The sequence below is a fragment of the Nyctibius grandis genome, chromosome 11 (assembly GCF_013368605.1).
Source record: "Nyctibius grandis isolate bNycGra1 chromosome 11, bNycGra1.pri, whole genome shotgun sequence".
NCBI lineage: Eukaryota > Metazoa > Chordata > Aves > Nyctibiiformes > Nyctibiidae > Nyctibius > Nyctibius grandis.
In genome coordinates, this window is record NC_090668.1 from 26,923,653 (window position 1) to 26,943,057 (window position 19,405).

General features: G+C 57.0%; 1 protein-coding gene across 3 annotated transcripts in view; it reads left to right on the forward strand.

The window, feature by feature from the left end:
- Positions 1-19,405, forward strand: part of FRMD5 (FERM domain containing 5) — a 76,723-nt gene that overhangs the window by 39,382 nt on the left and 17,936 nt on the right. For 2 of the 3 annotated variants that reach the window (XM_068410280.1, XM_068410282.1), the window contains exons 2-4: positions 17,750-17,854; positions 18,536-18,578; positions 18,821-18,899. In XM_068410280.1, the coding sequence (XP_068266381.1) occupies positions 17,750-17,854; positions 18,536-18,578; positions 18,821-18,899 (227 nt within the window). The remainder of the gene's footprint in view (positions 1-17,749; positions 17,855-18,535; positions 18,579-18,820; positions 18,900-19,405) is intronic. The other variant, XM_068410281.1, reaches the window with a different exon arrangement.

Genomic DNA, 19,405 nt, shown 5'->3' on the forward strand with positions numbered 1-19,405 from the left:
AATTTCTGATTGTGAGGGAACCTGCATAACCCCGGAGTGAGCGACAGTCCCGAGCCCGAAGAAATCGCAATTTAAATGCTTAAACCTGGAGTCTGCCAAGAGGCTTCTCTTTCTGAATGCAAATATTTGAATCCTGCCACTGACTGCAAGCCGTGAGCTGGGTCCTGGCTCCGCAGGGGAAAGCTCGTTGGGCATTGACTGATTATTGCAGGTTTGGTCACCTTGAAATCCATGACTCGGAATAGGAATGTGGGGAAAAAAGGGTTTATGGCAACAGCTCCTGGAGGAGACCCAGCCTTTGGTTCCTCCGTGGGGCAGATCCGGGGCTGGAGGCAGGTGGGCACATGGATTTCCCTGGGAAAGCGGTGGCGACATGCCTTCCCTCCCACCCGGGGAGGTTCCAGCCTAATTTATTGTAATTATTTTTAATATCGCTTTTATGTGGCGATGTATTGTTTTACTTTCATAGCAACGCAGCATCTGATGTTGTTTCCAGCTCGACTCCAAGCTCCCTGAGGCAGTATTTATTAAAATCTTTTTTTTGTCCATTTTTCATGTTTATTACTGCTGTCTTTAATTAAAGGAGGTAAATATTGCTGGTGGGGGCTGAGGGGCCTTTTTAACATGAATAATTAGAAATGCACTCAGTCATAGGAGACGCAGGAGGGGGACAGGAGCTCTTGGGTGTTCTTGCTGCCTCTCCCCACGCCAGAGCCGGCGGCTTGGCAGGGAAACGGGTCCTTGCACCCAGGAGCTGGTGGTGTTTTAAAATTAGCAGTAAGGTTGGGCCTGTGCCAACTGCATGGAGTTCAACAAGGCCAAGTGCAAGGTCCTGCACGTGGGTCAGGGCAATCCCAAGCACAAACACAGGCTGGGCGGAGAATGGACTGAGAGCAGCCCTGAGGAGAAGGACTTGGGGTGATGGGTGATGAGAAGCTCACCATGAGCCGGCAACGTGTGCTGGCAGCCCAAAGCCAATGGTGTCCTGGGCTGCATCCCCAGCAGCGTGGCCAGCAGGGCGAGGGGGGGGATCCTGCCCCTCTGCTCCACTCTCGTGAGACCCCCCCCTGCAGTGCTGCGTCCAGCTCTGGGGCCCAACAGAAGAAGGACACGGAGCTGTTGGAGCGAGTCCAGAGGAGGCCACGGAGATGCTCCGAGGGCTGGAGCCCCTCTGCTCTGGAGACAGGCTGAGAGAGCTGGGGCTGTTCAGCCTGGAGAAGAGAAGGCTCCGGGGAGACCTTCTAGCACCTTCCAGACAGCCTCTGCCCGCAGCGATGGGCAGGGACGCGCTTCCTCACCAGCTCACCACAGAGGAAGGAAAATAGTGTTTGAGATTAAAGCTCTGCGGGGAGCTGTGCCGACCCTGGCGATGCTGGGGCTGTCCTGGCAGCGCTCCTGGCTCCCTTTGTGAAGGGAGACACTTCCTTGGGCCCAATCTTTTGTCAGCCTTGAGGCAATTGGATGTGATAGTGCAGGCACAGTGACTTCATTTCTGTAATTACATTTATTTCTTCTGCAGGCCTGTGTTGTAAAATAAACTCGGGAGCCAGTGCATTGAGTTACCTCTTCGTCTCCTTTAGCTCATTTTACTTCAAGCACTGAATGCCCAGTTGTTCCTCGGTGCCAGGTTTACCAGCTTTACTTGCTTTCCCCCCTCTCTGGGTTATTGGGGTGGGCTCAGACATCTGCCACACAAGGCTATACCAAGGATTTTGAACTTAGGCTTTGGTCTGAGGGATGGGAAATGCTCCTGCAGAAGCTGGGACCCCATCGTGACGTTGGGAGGATGGACAGTACTCACAGGTAGGACTTTGTAGGCTTGTGACCCCATTCTAGTTTCACTTGAGAAGATAAAACCCACCGGCAAGCTCATGCCTGCATCCGCTCTGGGTGCATCCTGGTTCTCCACGTGCTTGCCCACTGTTGAGGCTCTCCTGCCCTTGCCCTCCCCATCTCATGCCAAGGGTTTTCTGGAGGAAACATGGGCATCTGAACCGGCTTCTGTAACGTGTGCCTTGTGGGACACGGGGAGAGCGGCTCTACACGGTGCAGAACAACAACGAAATCTGTATTTAGTGTAGAGCTGTTGCCAGCAGAGTAATCTCGTGTGTCACGTTTGGATATTCAGCTCGCGTGAGCTTCAATCAAGCCCTCGATCGGAAGTCTCCTTCCATTAAGTCGTGCAATTCTCGTCTGCTGATCCGGGCTGTGGTAAAGCTTACGCAGCCATCTGGGCTTAAAACAATGACTTTCCGCATGGACATGAGTAATCCTCCTGCCTGACATCATTTAATCAGGATTTTGTCTGAATGCATCCTAAATGCACGGGGCCGTGGGTGGAGTTTGGGTTCCCAAAGCTGCTTCTGCCCTGAGAGTGGGGGTCTGTGGTGCAGAGGGGCCGTGTCCTGCGCCCGGGTACCAGGGCTGTGTGGCAGTGGGGTGCTGAGGTCCCCGTGTGATGTTGGTGCTCAGGGTGGGTGTCCCTGGGACCCCTGTGCCCCAGGGGGGTGCAGCAGGGCCAGCCCCTCCTGGTAACTGCTGCTGTCAGTGTGGATCTGTCCTACAATTCAGGCTGTGTACAAACTCAGCTGCTTCTGAGGCCATGGGAGAGCCCTGGGCCATGTTCTGTGGATTATTTTTATCTCTAGATACGAAATTCTCTCTAAACAGCATTTAAAACTAATGTTAAAATAGATGTGTGGGGTTGTGAGAGTGGGGGCTGCCCTGGGCGCAGGCGGAGGTGATGCTCTGCCAGGTTCACGCTGCCCCTCCTCGTGCCGGCAGGACCTGATTTCTCACTTATTTCCCCCAGAATCGGCTCAGATGGGCCCCGTCAGGCAGGACACGGGCTCTGCAGCGCAGCCCTGCGGTTCCTGTCACGAGAGATCACCCCGATTTATGCAGTGAGGGTTCAAATGACATCTCTGTCATCCTGCTGTCATGTTTTCAGCCAGGCAATTCAGCATTGCAGTAATGAGGAGGGGTGACCTCGCCCCACTTAGTGTAACGAGGCGGCTGCTGGGCTCAGCCCGCTCGGGGCATCCTCCTCTGGGCAGCCCTTGTGCCCCTCTGTTCCCCTCCTGCCAAGGGAGCGGTGGAAGCCGGGCGCTGGTCCTGCTGCCTGCACGTGCTGCCTGCACTCCTGTGTCTGCCCTGCCACGGTCCCGTTGCCAGAGCGCCTGCCTGGCAGCCGGGCACTGCCCCGGCACATCCCGCTCCACGATGTGGCCAGGGTCTCTGGGGCTCGGCCCCCCTCCCCGCAGCGCTCCCAGGGATTGCCCCTGGCACTCGCCAATGGGTCGGGGCATGGCAAGGGCTTTGGATTTCGATTTAAAATGAAAATCTCAGCAACTCTAAACCACTCCTGTTGGCCCCTCTGCCCGGGCACGCTGGCAGTGTGCTTCCCCAGCTCTCCCTACGGCCCCGCTGCCTGCAGGGAGGGCAGCTTTGAGCTGTGCCCTGCAGTGGGTCCATTCAGATGTGCTCGAATGAATACTGGTACCCAAAAGTCCTGGCACCTGCGGGATGGGCATGGTCTGCAGGCTGGCTGTTGCAAAGATGGCATCTTTAATTTGCATATAAATTGGTAGGGAGCAGCCATGGCCGGAGCCTCCTGCAGGGAAGGGGCAGGGGAGCCCTGTGCTGCCAGACCCCCCCGAGGGCCGCGGGGAGCGAGGTGCCCCCGCGGAGGCTCAGCCTTTGGGGTGCAGGCGTGGTGGGACCGGGCTCCTGCGTGGCCTCGCAGACAGGACTTTGCGTAGTGCTTGTGGGTACGATATAAAATGAATTAAGTCGTAAGAGCTTCTGCAATTTTAGCAACTAAAGGTTGTGCAGAAGTGCCAGAGCCGCAGGTGGTGGGTCTGGGTCCCCGCGCACCTCTCCCTGCCCGTCCCACTGCAGCAGGAGCCCGGGACCTGGCATTTCTGGGGCTGTGCCTCTTGGCGACCTTGGCAAAGGCTCTTCACGCTGCAGTTCTCCACCCACCTGCTGGGTTTGAGCGCTTGGGCTGTGGGGTGGGATGGGAGATGCTGGAGCTGCCTTTTCTGCGGGGCCAAGAGCCCGGGGGGTCCATGGGGGGACCCAGCCCTGCGGAGGGGCTCAGCACGGAGGGTTTGAGATGGGCTGTGCATGGCTCCGGAGTGCCAGGCGCTTGTGCCCGTGGCCTTGGTGGGCTGTGGGCTCATCCATGAGCCGCGTGGCAGCGCCTTCGGTCCCTCCTTGGCTGGGTTTGGCCCATGGTTCTGGGGGCCTGGTGGGTTCCCCCTCCCTGGGGATGCTCCTGTCTCTCCCCTGTTGTGCAAATGCAGCAATAAGCCGCTCTGAAGCTCAGCCCACCCCATCTTGCTGCCTCTCATCTCTAGACATGATGCTTTGTCAAACGTTTTGTTGTCGAACGGAGCTAAGAGTCCTTTGTTCTGTCTTTTTTTGATATGGAAAGTAAACAAGTTAGCGTGAAGGCGTCTTTCTAAAGGGGTTTGGGTTTAGTGTGCAGCAAGGCTGGGCCTCGGCTCCTTCTCTGCCAGCCCCTGAAGCCGTGTTCGGGGGGTGCCCTGTGCGTGGTGCCCCTGGACGTGGGGAATCAGATGGCTGTAGAGCGATGAAAGCAGGGCACTGCCTGCGAGGGTGGTGGCACGGATTAGATCATTTTACAGACTATGATGTGGGAAATGCCTCTGCTTTTGGGAATCCAGGCTGGTTTTGTGTGCTTTTCCCGTGCACAACCTCCAGTCCCTGCTCCCCTGTTTGCCTGCCAACGATGGGTTGGGGGTTTGCAAAGAGGCAAAGTCGTGTTTTCTCACCAGACTTTTCCATGCCCTTCCTCGTAACCTGGCAGCAGGGGGGAACAGCCCCCAGCTCTGTGCAACTGCCCCTGCTCGGGGGTGGGAGGGGGCCAAGGGGGTAAAATACCCCAGTGCTCACAGAACGGAGGAATAAGGTCACTTGTTTCTGTTTAAAAAAAACCCACAAAAAGAAGTAATCCTGCGTAGGGCTTGCTGTGGGTAATCAGATCCTGCCGGAGGACTTGGGAAATGCACGGAACAACAGTTTTCTTTCCGCTTCCCCAAGGGTTTCCGTGAAGGATGGCACATCCTTCCTGCAGATGTGAGCTGCGGATCCTGACTAAACCCGTGGCTTTAAATACCAAACCAGCCCCTTGTCTGTGTTCACAGTCTGCGTAGGGACTGATTATTCTTTTCCCCAGCTGGGTTTAAGCTGGGCTGCATTTTCTCCCTGCAGCTTCGGGCTCTTGCTGCCCCAGTGCCCTCCAGCTCCCCGAGGGGTGCTGCGGAGGGGAGGTGGGGAGCCCCCGAGGAGAGGGCAGCGAGGCGGGGGCTGGCGTCAGGGGCAGCATCGCCCGCTCTGAGCTCAGAAGGGCCTGAAGTTCCCTGACGTGTTTTCTGCAGAACACCAGCGCTGTGTCCTGCGGGGGTTGCTGGGGGAAGGTGTCAACCCACGTAACCCTTCCCCAAATCACGGTGCCAAGAGAAGGTTTTTTGCCCTCTTGGGTTAATCTGAAAAGGTCGCGTCTGATGCTGGCGTGTGATGGGAAGCAGCACCACGAGGGCTGTGTGCCGAGCCCCCCCAGGCTCACTCCCCCGCGGCACGGTGCTGTGCCCGGTGCTCTAGCAGGGTGCTGGGCTGGACCTGACCCCGGGGGTCTGTGGGGAACAAGCACCTTCAGCAGGATGGTGTCTTGCCGACCCCCGTGCCTGCGGCTTGTCCCCAGAGCGGAGCCACCGACTGCGTGGCACAGGGAGGTGTGGAGGGTGGCACGGGCCGTGACGTCCCTGCAGGCCCCTGGGGCTCCTCCGTAGCTGAGGGGTGGCCCAAGCGATGCCAGGGGGCTGCCTGGGCGTCCCCAGGGAGAGGACTGTGGTGTCCTCTGCCCGCTGAAGAGCTGCTGGGCAGTGCCACGTTGCTGACGCTCTGCAGCTCCGCGGGGTTTGTGCCCCAGGCCTGCCAAGGGCCTGCGGTGGCTCGGGTTGCTCCCAGCCCCGTCCAGCCTGGCCTTGAACACTGCCAGGGAGGGGGCAGCCACAGCTGCTCTGGGCAACCTGGGCCAGGGTCTCACCGCCCTCACAGCAAAGAATTTCTTCCTCATATCTCATCTCAATCTCCCCTCGTTCAGTTTAAAACCGTTCCCCCTCGTCCTGTCACTCCAGGCCCTTGTAAAAAGTCCTTCTCCCACTTTCCTGTAGCCCCTTCAGGCACTGGAAGGTGCTTGCTGCCTGGCAAGGTGAAAGGTCCAGGTCATCTCTAAAGGCTTTGATTTACAGCAGAAAGCAGGAGAGATGGAGAGTCAATGGGAAAGGTCAGCATTCGTTTTGGCAAAAGCTTTTGTTGAAGGTGGAACCAGAAATTTGCATTTAAATGAATATGTATTTTGAGACATTGAACCCACAGGCGAAACAAAGGCCTTGCTGAGATGACAAATAGGCAGCTTCTGGTGCTTGTTCCTGACGTTACAGCAGGCAGCCTTTAGAAATAAAACCACGTCAGCTAAAGCAGTTTTTCTTTCTTTTCTTTTCTGAAAACCAGAGTAAATATTTGCTGTGGACCTGAGCTGCTGGAGCTTTACATGATAAAAGAAATGAACTGGTGGATTTGCAGGCTCTGTGTGATGCGCAGGAGAGCCAGTCTGCAGTTCCAGGTCAGCTTCTTTTTCACCCTAAAAATCTGAATAAAGGGAGAAAAATCTGCTTGGAGAGAGGTGGAAAAATAAGTCAGCTCTGGGTGATGTGGGGAGCAAAGTGGGCAGCGGTCCTGTACAAACCAGAGCGGCTCCTCGGAGCAGCGGGCACCGTGAGATGAACAGTTGCGGGGCTCCACCGCCGTTACCAGTTCTCATCCGCACGTGGTTTTATCTCTGACTTCTGATGAATAAAACAAGGCTCTTTGCTGCGCTCTGAAGTCGACACCCAGCTGCTCGACAAGCTTGTAAAGCGTTTAGTGGAGGAGCGGAGCTGTGATCAAACGTGCCTGGGGCCGACAGCTGGGGAGACTCAGAGACTCAGCTCCCCCCTTGGCACAGGCGATGCTGCCCGAGCCCCTGCTGCTTCCCCCAGCCTTGGCCTCAGGGGACAAGGGGCCGGCGCTGGTGCCCCTTCCCTTGGCGAGGTCCTGTTTTGTGCCCACCCTGCCAGCTGCTGCGGAGGGGCCGGCCGGTCCGTGTGCTGTGGGGCTGGCTGCTGTGCTGCATCCCTGCGGGGACGGGGCCCTCGTTCCTCGGAGGTGATGCTGGGGACGGATTCCCCTGCCAAAGGTCTCTCTGCTGTGTCTTTGCTATATCCCAAAGCCATCCAGCAGCGTCTGCCTGAGCTTCCTCCCCCTTGGCCGAGCCAAGGTGGTGGTGATGGGGGCTTGGTGACATCCTTGGTGGTGGTGATGGGGGCTTGGTGACATCCTTGGTGGTGGTGAGGAGGACGCTGGCAGTAGAGCGCAGGCTGAGTGTGTTTGCCCACCGAACCCCCCGAATTGTGCATCCCTGGCTCGGGAAAGGGAGAGGGGAGCAGCTCCTGGAGCTGCGTCCCCGGTACCCGCAGCATCCCTGTGCGGGGCAGGCCGGTGCTGGCACAGCCTCCCCCAGACCCCTGTGTTGGGAAGCAGCGTTTTCCCCCAGTTTATGCTTTTCCAGCCCTACAAGAGGCTGCTCTCACCAAGGATGGGCTCTCTAAAAGGCACTGCAGGTACTCTGCTCAGGGTGTTAGCTAAGGTTTATTCCACGGTGTTATTGGTACAATGCCGTTGTCATCGTGGAGATTTACATCACGCAGCGCTTGCGTCTATATGTCATTTTCTGCTGAAGGCAGTACCAGATTTATTGGACAGTTTCTGCTGTGGATTGTTTACACCTTAAAGGGGCTCTCCTCCCTCTCCCAAGGAAATCACCTTTTGGGGGATTAACAATCTTGCAGTCAAGTGATATCCGTGGTTATTAAAAAAAAAGTCATCTTTGGAAATAGGCAGTGAGCAATGCGATGTCTCCGAGGACAAAGACCTTCCCGTCGCTGGGTAAATCAGCGTTCGTTATCATGTTAATCTGACTGATTACAGTCTCCCAAAAGGGTTCCACATATGGTCATTGCTGTAGCACAAATAAGATCCATTTTGCCTTAATCACGAGGCTCGCGCTCCTCGCCTCCTTCCCTGATGATCTTCATTCTTGAGCTGCAGTTCCAGGAGATTTAATTATAATTGCTTTTGAACCTGCTCTTAGTTTTGATTCCGAATCAGGGGTTTGGGCTTGTGCCTTGTGTTTGGGTTCAGGATTTGCCCTTATATTTTGTTTTATTTTGGTTCTGTTGTTTCAGTCTCTGGGCGCCCAGGCCGTACCCCCTCCCCTCCATCCTGGAGGCTGCGCAGATGAACGTCTGATTAATAATGGTGGGGGAGGCTGTGACCCTGGCGCTGGCCTCCGTGGGGTGCAGGGGGGCTCACGTTGGGCTCAGGGGTCTTCTCTGCTCACTCCGAGGTCTTACAGACGCTGCTGGCCCAGGGCGTTAGTCAAACTGCTCACACCAAATTATTCCAGTGGTGTATATGACACGATACCCAGGGTCTGGGGACGCTTGTGCGTTACAAACCAATTAAACATCTCGTTCCATCTATCTGGCCACGCTGGGATGCCTGGGCTTGTCTGCAGCTCCATCCCCGGGATGTAACACTCGAGCGGTTGGTCCGGGGCGGCTGCAGGGACCCTCGGGGGGTGGCCGGTTTGGGGGGGCCGCTGCCGTGTCCCACCGCAGCAGGACGGTGGAGGGGAGGGCGAAGGAGGAGCCCGGCCGGACCGCGGCTTCTCCAGGCGTCACAGCAGCTCTCGCCCTGTGCCGCTTCCAGCGCCTCGCTTCGCTTTCATCAAAAGTAAATTTTTTATGAACCATTTATGCTCTTCTTTCTTCTCTCCCATGAGCTTTTTGCTGCGTTCACTTGCTGGAAGAGAAGCGAGCTTCTCAGCAGGAACGTTGCCAAGAAAGCCGAAGGTGCCTGGTTTAGTGGCTGTGAGTAGCACGCACGGATTTCTATTTTTGTTGTTTATTTTATTTTTCATGGGTTGTGTGTGCAATAGCACTGACCACAAAGCGCAGAGCTCGCTCCCGCAGGGTCTGGACAAGGACACTGATTTGAAAGGGAGATTCCCCGTGGGACCTTGCAGATCCCCATCCCCCCACCGGGCAGGGCCCAGGCTGTGCCCTCGGCTCGGGGTGCCCCGAACCCGGCGTCCCCAGGGCTTCCCCAGCAGCTCTCGGGGGGTCGCAGCGGTGTGGGTGCCGGGGGTGCTGCTCAGCACAGCTGGTGCGAGCGCTGCCCGTCCCTCTGCAAGCGGCTGCTCGGTTTCACAGGGTCTGAGGCAGCTTTGCTGGAGTGGGAGGACGCTGAGCTGGCGGTTCTGGGATCCCCTGGGCACACGGGGCTGGGTACCGGTGTGCGCAGGGACCGGAGCTGTACGAGCCCAGGTGCAGCATGACTTGACGCCAGGCTCGTGGCATTTCGCGCTGCCCTGCGGATCAGAGGGTGTCTGCAGGCGGGCACCAAGACCTTGGTTTCATTTGAGTTTAGAAGTGCAGTGATCCCGTTTGCAGAAGCAAAACCCGGCAGCTCCGCCGTTCGCTTGCTCACGCAGCCGTCGCGAGGGAAGCTGTCGCTAAAGCAGTTTTAGAATCACAGAATCAGTTTGGTTGGGAAGGACCTTTGAGATCAGAGTCCAACCGTTACCCCAGCACTGCCAAGGCCACCACTAACCCCTGTCCCTCAGCACCACATCTACACGGCTTTTAAATCCCCCCAGGGATGGGGACTCCACCACTGCCCTGGGCAGCCTGTGCCAGCGCTTGACAACCCTTTGGGGAAGAAATTGCCCCTGATCTCCAACCTAAACCTCCCCTGGCACAACTTGAGGCCGTTTCCTCTCGTCCCATCACTTTTAGTTCCTATGTGCTACAAACATCACAACTTGTGTGAAAAGTCTCTCTCTCGTACGCAGCACGTGGGGCTTACCTTGAGACAAGGCACTATTCCTCATCACGGGATTACTATGAACATGTTTATCAGCCTCTAAATAATACATACCAGAATTAGTTGCACCAAGGATCTTGTGCATGCTAATGGGGAAGAGTGCCAATTTAAACACGAGCGCACATGGAGCCACTCCAGGCTTGCCTGAATGAAAAAAATTACTTGAGTTATCGGAAAAACCAATTTGGTTTTATGGAGGGAGGTGTTCAGTGCCTCTAAATTATAGACTTATAAATTCTAAATTTAATTCATACAAGTTATACAGTAGCAATGAGTAGCAAAATGTAAGGTGGCGTGTCTTCAGTCCGTGGGACTTAATGTGTGGGTTGCTGGAGAGCTGTGTGGGGCTGGAGGAGGCTGGGAGCATCCTCTCGAAGGCTCTGCGGCAGGACCCACACTGATGCCAGCGAGGACCTCATCACCCCAGGCCATAATTAGCAGATGGGGACGTCCTGCCTTGCGCTGGCTGGTGTCAGGAGGGATGGAGGAAATGTCATTAGACACTGGAAGGGGCTGCCCAGGGAGGTGGGGGAGTCACCATCTTCACACATGGACCCACTCGAGCCCTGTGTGGCTGCGCCGGGGATGGTGCGGAGGAGTCGGAGCTTTCACGGGCACCGCGGCGGTTTGCTGCCTGTGCTGCCTGCGGCTGCTGACCCCGCAGAGCCGGGGGGTCCACGGAGTCACGGAAGGCGCTCGCCCCCCTTCCCAGCAGAAGCACGAGGTACACATCGGGCACTGCGGCTTCGGGCGGGTGGATGCTGGAGCTGGAGCAGAGCGCCCGGCTCCCGCAGCCCCGAGCAGCACCCCGCAGTGGGGTTTGGGGTGAGCCAGCTGAATCCCCCGTCCTTTTAACGGAGCTTGTCCGGATTGGGCTAAAAATAATTAGAAGTAACAATGGAGTCTTCATTTAACAATTAAATACAGCTCCAGGGCTCAGAGGTGTCACAGGGACACGTTGCCATTACTGGGTGATAACGTCCCTTGCTGTGGGGTCGATGGGGTCCTGCTGCGGGGGGTCACCCCTGCTGCTCCGTGCAGCCTCGCCAGGGAGCTGCGGGTGACTGCAGCGCTGCTTAGGATCGTTCTGAAAAATTAAGTATTTTTTTCCTTTAATTAATTTTTAAAAGCCCCTGTATTTATTCCATGATAAATATTTGAATGGTGCTAAATTCGCCGTTCTGGCAGACACTCGTGCCATATGTGTTCTTAACCGGGACTCGCTGAGGAATATTTTGCTGTGAGAACAGCAAACAGATGGCCCCGTCGCCGGCACCGAGGCGGCAGGGCTGGAGCCTGAGCAGGCGCCGTGTCTGGGGGAACTGCTGGGGTTCGTTTTGGTTTGTGTAGAAGGCGGCAGCCGGCGGTGGCTGGCACCCTGTCCCCTGGCTGGGGTCTCGTGTGTGCTGGCAGCCCCCTCCCTGGCAGTGTTCAAGGCCAGGTTGGATGGGGCTGGGAGCAACCTGGGCTGGTGGAAGGTGTCCCTGCCTGTGGCAGGGGGTTGGAACTGGATGGGCTTTAAGTTCTTTCCTAAATGGGGACATGAGCAGAAATATCAGCAGCTGAAATTCAGTGATGCAGAGCCGTGAAGGACCTTTCGCATACACCAGCGCGTCAAAGGTTTTTGAAAACCTGCTTGTGGATTAAAACAAGGAATCGATAATCTGGAGTTTAAGGCTCCAAGAGCCGCTTCATTAGGAACTTTCCTTCTCAAGCTTTATAAACTTCTGGAGCAAACTCCTCGGATAAGTCTCGAAGACAGAAATTACTGTGTCAGCTAGGAGGAAGGATTACAGATAACAGGGAATTAATACTGAAATGCATACGCTATAAATATAGCAGGATTACATTCCATGTTATGTAAAACCCTTCTCCTCGCCCTTCGTCTCCTCTGGGGGGCCGGGTGGCCGTGGGGGGCTGGGAGCTGGGGCTGTCAGGGCACTGCTCTGCATTTCCCACTTCACTTCTTGCAGCTGCCCTTTGCTCAGCAGACGACTCTGCTCCTGGTACCACCTTTGCTGAACGGGCTTTTTGTGCGTTTCATGGAGACCTGTTTGTTTGGCACATGGTGGCCCAGGGCAGGGTGGGCTCGCTGGGGTCCAGGCACCAGTGCATCCCAGCACCTCGCTGTTGGGGGCCGGTGCTCCTCAGGATCCGCGTATCCCTGTTCCAAGTCCTCCCCAGCCACCTGGTTCTCCACGGCCTTTTATCCTCCTTTTTCCCCGCGCTGGGGCTGCCTTTGGAAGCCATCTGCAGCATCCCCCCAGGAAAAATCCTTCCCCTCTTGCCATCACCCCTCAGAATCACAGAATCACTGAGGTTGGAAGAGCCCTCTGGGCTCATCGAGTCCAACCATTGCCCTGACACCACCATGGCAACTAGACCAGGGCACTAAGGGCCATGTCCAGGCTTTTCTTAAACCCGTCCAGAGATGGTGACTCCACCACCTCCCTGGGCAGCCCCTTCCAATGGCTAATGACCCTTGCTGAGAAGAAATGCTTCCTAATGGCCAACCTGAACCTCCCCTGGCGAAGCTTGAGGCTGTGTCCTCTTGTCCTAGCTCTGGTTGCCTGGGAGAAGAGGCCGACTCCCACTGCGCTACAACCTCCCTTCAGGTAGTTGTAGACTGCACTAAGGTCACCTCTGAGCCTCCTCTTCTCCAGGCTAAACACCCCCAGCTTCCTCAGCCATTCCTTGTAGCTCAGACCCTCCAGACCCTTCCCCAGCTTGGTTGCCCTCCTCTGGACTCGCTCCAACATCCTTCCCGGTCGCTGCGGCACCGGGGCTCAGGGCTTTGACTGGAAACGCGCCAGCGCCCACCCCTCTGCTCCCCGCTGCACCGGGCTGCTCGAGCTCAGGGCTCGTCCCCCACTGCGTCTTCTCAGAAGCCAAGGGACCATTCCTGGGAGCGGTCCCTTGGTGCTCTCCTGATGCTTCACCGATGGCTCTGAGAGCAGCTTCCCGGGGGCTTTGTGTGACACTGTGGCTCCCTGGTGTTGCTCAGTCATTTCTGGAAACGGGTTGGAGCCTGCAGCACGCTCGAGCTCGGCAGCCTTTTGCTGAGCTCTCGCTGACGGCGGGGTTCTCCGTGTGTCTGAGTCGGGGGTGTCCTGGGCAGGGTGGGTGACCCCCTCCCCTCCTCATCACTGCAGGGTCCGGTGCCGTGCAGCCTGGGCAGGCACCCAGTGCCCTGCTTACACGGAGCCAGTGCATCAGCTGGTGCAATAGCAGCGAAATAGCCAATAATAATACATCAAAATAGCCAATAATAATAATAATGCTGCTGCTTTCTGGTGGGGGACACCCACCCCCATCGGTGGGGACCCTCCGGGCTGGCGCTGAGGCTGCTCCTGCCCCTCTGCAGCCCCTCTTGGGGGGCCGTAGGGACAGAGGGGTCATTGCGGGTGACGCGCCCTGTTAGAGGCTCGCAGATGGAGCACTCTGCCCCGGGCACGGGCACGGATTTCTGAGCTGCTGGTTCCCTGCCTGGAAATGAATATTCTCAGGGGTATTTTTGCCCATTTCCTCCTCGTGCCGCAGCTCGGATGAGATGCCAGCTTACTTTGAGGGCTGAGAGCTGTCAGTTAGGACTTCGCCCTGCCTGCACAGTGAACATTAACTTTGTCCGAGGGATAATAAATCCCAGGCTCTTCTGGTACAATGCTGAATTTTGAACATGAAGCATTTAAACCACAATATTGCAATCAAATTGCTAGCGAAAAGCTCGTCACGTTGGCAGAGGAGCTGGCGGGTCTTTGATCTCTCCCAGCTCAGATGTTGCTGCCAAAGAGACTTAAGCTTAAACTTCACTTTGTAAAATAGACTTTTTTTTGATAGTTTCTTTTAAAAAAATAATCTTCTCCAAAGCTCAGGAAGCAGGGAGGAACGGCCAGCCCCACGAGGAGATTTCCAAGCCAAATAGCACAGAAAGGAGCCGCTTTCAACTGCTGCTATTTCTGCCGTAAATCCTGTGCTGAAGCGGCTGCGGGGTAATCGCCGTGGCAGCTCCAGAAGTGCTGACGTTGTGGTGGGGCTGGGGGGCTGGCAGGGTCGGGCTGGGGCTGGCAGGGTCGGGCTGGGGCTGGTGGTGGCCAGCACTGCTCCGGGTGAGCAGTGTTTTCCCACAGCCCCAGGGCCGGTTGGGGTCCCTCGTCCCGTGGGCTGTGCCCTGCCAGGAGAAATTCAGGTTTGAGGTTTTCTGTCTGCCTGTGCCATGGTGCAGCCCTCTGCGAGGGGCGGCCCGGTTTCGTCTGGTTTAACACGAGACCGGGCAAAACTAGGGGCTAGTGAGAATGAGAGGGATTCGGTGTGGTACGGCAGGGCTGGCGAGCCGTGTTCTCCTCCGCAGCTCTGCGCTGGGAGCAGCAGCCCAGCATCGGCACGGCCGCGCTGGCTCCTGGCACAGCCACTGCGTCTGCAAACCAGCCTCCACCGTGAACGCTCCATATCACAGAATCACAGACTGGTTTGGGTTGGGAGGGACCTTAAAGCTCACCCAGTCCCAACCCCCTGCCCCGGGCAGGAACACCTTCCACCAGACCAGGTTGCTCCCAGCCCCATCCAACCTGGCCTTGAACACTGCCAGGGAGGGGGCAGCCACAGCTGCTCTGGGCAACCTGGGCCAGGGTCTCACCACCCTCACAGGAAACAATTTCCTCCCAATATCTCATCTCAATCTCCCCTCTTTCAGTTTAAAACCATTCCCCCTCGTCCTGTCACCCCATGCCCTTGTAAAAAGCCCCTCTCCAGCTTTCCTGTAGCCCCTTCAGGCACTGGAAGGTGCTAGAAGGTCTCCCCGCAGCCTTCTCTTCTCCAGGCTGAACAGCCCCAGCTCTCTCAGCCTGTCTCCAGAGCAGAGGGGCTCCAGCCCTCGGAGCATCTCCGTGGCCTCCTCTGGACTCGCTCCAACAGCTCCGTGTCCTTCTTCTGTTGGGGCCCCAGAGCTGGACGCAGCACTGCAGGGGGGTCTCAGGAGAGCAGAGCAGAGGGGCAGAATCCCCTCCCTCGCCCTGCTGGCCACGCTGCTGGGGATGCAGCCCAGGGTGTTGTCCTGCTCCGTCGCACAATTGACATTAATAATGGCCATACCCCACCTTACAGCATCCAGGGGTGTCTGGGCTCAGTCCCGCGCTTATCTGCAGGTCCTCGAGTTTTTATACGTAGCAGAGCAGGGAGTGCTGGGGTGCAGCTGGTGACAGTCCCCCCGTCAGGCTGCTGCGCCCTGACAGCCCAGCCTCAAACCTTCAGACAGATGTCAGCCTTATTTTGTAAGAACATATAAAGATCAAAACGTAGAATATTTAAGCCGATATTATGCAACAGACAGCTCTTTTAAGTTGTGATTTGTAGAGACAGTTGGGATAATATCCTGAAAGACGTACTCGTGATGATTAATTTGGAATATGTTTAATTCAAGTTAGAGAGATCAAAGCGAAAGCTTTTCCCCCTGAAATGCCGTTTGCTTTTTTGCACTTTCACCATGTTCTGTTGGACTGGGGGGATGTCTGCTGTGTCCTTCGTTGTGATTTCTCTGTGTTAAAACTGCAGAGGAAAGCGTTATGCGGGTGTTCGTGCTGCTTTGGGGCACGGGTAGGGAGAGGGAGAGGAGCCTGCAGGGATCCCTGCAGGGCTGGCTCTGGGAGGGGAGGGCGCGGGGTGCTGGCGGTGGCAAAGCCCCTCTGCTCTACCCTTTAGTTCAGCCTGCGCAGTGAGCTTTTCTAGGGGAAGAAAAGAAAAAATCAGTATTACTATTTTCTATATAATGCAGGAGAAGGTCCAGTCTTCCTCATGCACGTAGCAGCTGTTCTGGGAAGGGTGTTTCGTGCCTGACAGGTGAGCAAGGCTCAGGTGAAGCATTTCTTCTCAGCAAGGGTCATTAGCCATTGGAAGGGGCTGCCCAGGGAGGTGGTGGAGTCACCATCTCTGGAGGGGTTGAAGAAAAGCCTGGCCATGGCACTTAGTGCCCTGGTCTAGTTGCCATGGTGGTGTCAGGGCAATGGTTGGACTCGATGAGCCCAGAGGGCTCTTCCAACCTCAGTGATTCTGGGATTCTGCTGCTCAGAAGATGCTGCTGCAGTTTCTCTCTTCTCAAGCTCCGTGTTGCTGCTTCGGTCCTCGCTGAAAAAATTAATAGTATTTAATGAAAGAGCAGTAAGTTGCTGTAACTCAGGACGAGGGATTTGGGTTCTGGCAGGCTCCCTTACCCCGTTTTGTCCCGTGCCCTTGTCCCTGAGCCGGGCGCACAGCCTGTACCGGGCGGTGGTTGTGCTTGACAGTGATGGATGATGCAGCGGAGCCTCAATTAGCCTGGTAATAAAGCACAATCCAGGCCACGGGTTTCCAAGTTTGGCACCTGAATCTGTATTTGGGCTCATAAATGAGCAGCCTCATTTCCCAGGAGGCTGGTGGCAGTGACCACGGTGTGCTGGTGAGCCTGGCCGGCAGCTCCCCGCGCAGCCAACCTGGAGGGACTTTGCTCCACGTCCCCGGGCGCAGCTGTGGAGGGGCACAGGGCAGAGGGGACCTGCTTTGGGGTGGGAACGAGTGGGCTGCGCTGATGGCTGCGGGGCTGCGACAAATGCAGCTCACCTGAGTGGTTGGGGGGACCGACCCGCACCGTTAACCCCCCCCGGTGAGGGTCCGGCGTGCAGGGCTGGCTGCGGCTGCTGGCAGCTGAAACACAAGTTTCGGTATCTGAGGGTGGAAATGGGAATCTTCCGTTTTCCCAGCGCCGGGTGAACAGCCCCAGCGCCCTCAGCCTCTCCTCGGAAGAGAGATGCTCTTCCCTCGCCGCTCCGGCTGCCTGCCCCTCTCCTCCCTCCTGCCTGGGCCGCAACCGGAGCGGGCTCCGCACGCCCCGCGTCCCCCAGCCCTCCCTGGGCGCTGCACAGCCCTTACTGCTGCTGACTGCGAGACACGCCATCGGCCCATTGCTGCTGGCCGAGGGCCAGTGCTGCAGCAGCCGGGCGAGCAGGACAGACTGTGCAGCCCGGGACTCTCTGCACTGTTTATTTAAGATGCAGAGACATTCACAGTACTGCACCGAGCGCTGGGAAGGGGTTAGTGCCAGACCCACGGGGTTCCCTGATCGCACAGCCCGGGTCTGCTGAGCGATGATTTGATCAGATGATGCTTGTATTAAATGTGTTTGTTGGGACACAGAATCCTGTGTTATCCCAAGGAGGCAGCCTTTGATCTGCGGAGACGCAGCTCTGCCGTGATTGCACCTCCTCTCCCTCCCTGGGCCCCGGCAAGGGGGTTCCCAGGGCAGCAGCACGTGGCTTAAGCTTTTCAGAAATAAGTAAAATACTGGTTTTGACCCCAAACCTGACACAGACTGAGAGGACCCCACTGTCAGCTGAGCCTCAGGGAGCGAGACCCCCGCGGAGGTACAGGGCAGCCCTGCTGAGCTATGGGTGAATTATCAGGGTTCTTGTCTGTGAGCACAGGGTTACAGTGGTTGTTTATAAATTGGATGGGAAATTTTGGGGTAGTTAAATTGCTGTTGTGTAAGGGGTTCCATATACGACATCACCCTTGGTCTGGGTAAATCCCATTGCTGATACATCAGCTCTCGGGGGGGCTCTGTGGCACCAGGGAAGTTGGTGGGATTTGCACCGTCCTTGGGGTCATTTCACATGTTTCAGACCCCTCACCCGCCCAGCGTGCCCCAGCTCCTCTGCTCCACCGCCCTCCTCCTCCTGCTGCTTGGTAAATGAGTTTCTTTGTCTTGCAGAGAGATGCCAAGGGCCAGTACCTGTTCGACCTTCTCTGCCACCACCTGAACCTGCTGGAGAAGGACTACTTCGGCATTCGGTTTGTGGACCCTGACAAGCAAAGGGTGAGAGCCCTCGGTGCCCAGGCTGGCTGATGGGGCTTCGTGTGGCTCGGTGGCACCAGACGTGTCCGTGCTGGGGCTTGAGGGAAAGGGCTGCAATAAAATGGGGTTTAGGCAGCGATGGGGGGGTCCTGCCCAGCAGTTCTCCCTGCCCCTGCTGTGGAGCAAGGGGGGTTGTGGGTGCCCTGGCAGGTCGTTGTGTTGTCCATGGGAAGAGCATCCACTCATGCTGCCCTGAGCACCCTGGGGAGACCCCCCACCCCTTCCCACCTCCTCTGCCAGAGCTGGGGCTGAGTCTTGTGCTGCAGCCACGGGCAGGGGGGGGCCAGGGTGCACCTGGTCCTCAGCGTCTGTCAGGATGTGCGAGCTGGAGGAACTCGTGTGGGTTTTCTCACCCAGAGTACCCTCCTCTTCCTCGTCCTGCCCTCGTGGCTAAGCTGGGGCCATCAGGGAGCACGAGATGCTGCTGCCTCTCACAGGTCTCTGGACCATCACCCCACCACGTCACCTGTGCCCCCGACTTGTGTTTCCTGGGCTCTCTCCCTCCCACCTCTGCCATAGCACAGGCTTTGACGTCAAGCAGAGCAGTTTTTTGGTTTCTTTCATTTTGCCCCAAAGAGTCAGTGTTGTTAACTGCAAGTATTTGGTACTGATCTGCTTTAATTACCTTCTTTTCCGTTTCAGCATTGGCTGGAATTCACCAAGTCGGTTGTGAAGCAGATGAGGGGTGAGTATGGCTGCGAGCAGAGGTCGGGCAGGCGGTGTGCGCTCCCCTCACTTTAGGTGTGTTTCCATTTCCTCCAGTCCCTCCAGCGATGCCCCTCTCGCAGCTGGGTGTGTGTGTGGGTAACGGGGAGGGCAGGAGAGACCCCAGGCAGTATCTGACCGTCTCCTTGTGTGGGGTTATTCGGGAGGACGAAGGGGACAAGCCCTGTCACTTGGTGACCGCGGTCTCTGTTCTCCCTGCAGCCCAGCCCCCCTTCACCATGTGCTTCCGCGTGAAGTTTTACCCCACGGACCCCGCTGCGCTGAAGGAGGAGATCACCAGGTAGGGACCGATCAGCCCAGGGTGGTGGGACCGGCCAGCCTGGCGTGGTGGGACCGGCCAGCCTCGTGTGGTGGGACCAGACGGTGGGACCGGCCAGCCTGGCGTGGTGGGACCAGCCAGCTCCGTGCTGGCTGGCACCGGGCAGTGGAGGCTTGGCCAAGGCAGGAACACTCTGCCGAGCTTCCCGTTGTAGCCGAGGCAGAGCAGCAGCCGTTTAGATTTCCAAACCAACCTGAAGGTTTCTGGGGTGTCGCGGCTGTGGAGCCCACCCCAGGATCCCACTGGCCTTCTTGGCCCCAGGGGCACATTGCTGTCCCATGGATAAGTTGTTGTCCAACAGGACTCCAAGGTCCTTCTCCCCGGAGCTGCTCTCCAGCAGATCGCCTCCTCACCTGGGCTCGTGCATTTTATTCCTCCTTCCCAGGTGCAGGACTCTGCACTTATCCTTGTTGACCCTCGAGGTTCCTCTTTGCCCAGCTCTCTGGTCTCTCCAAATCACACTGAAT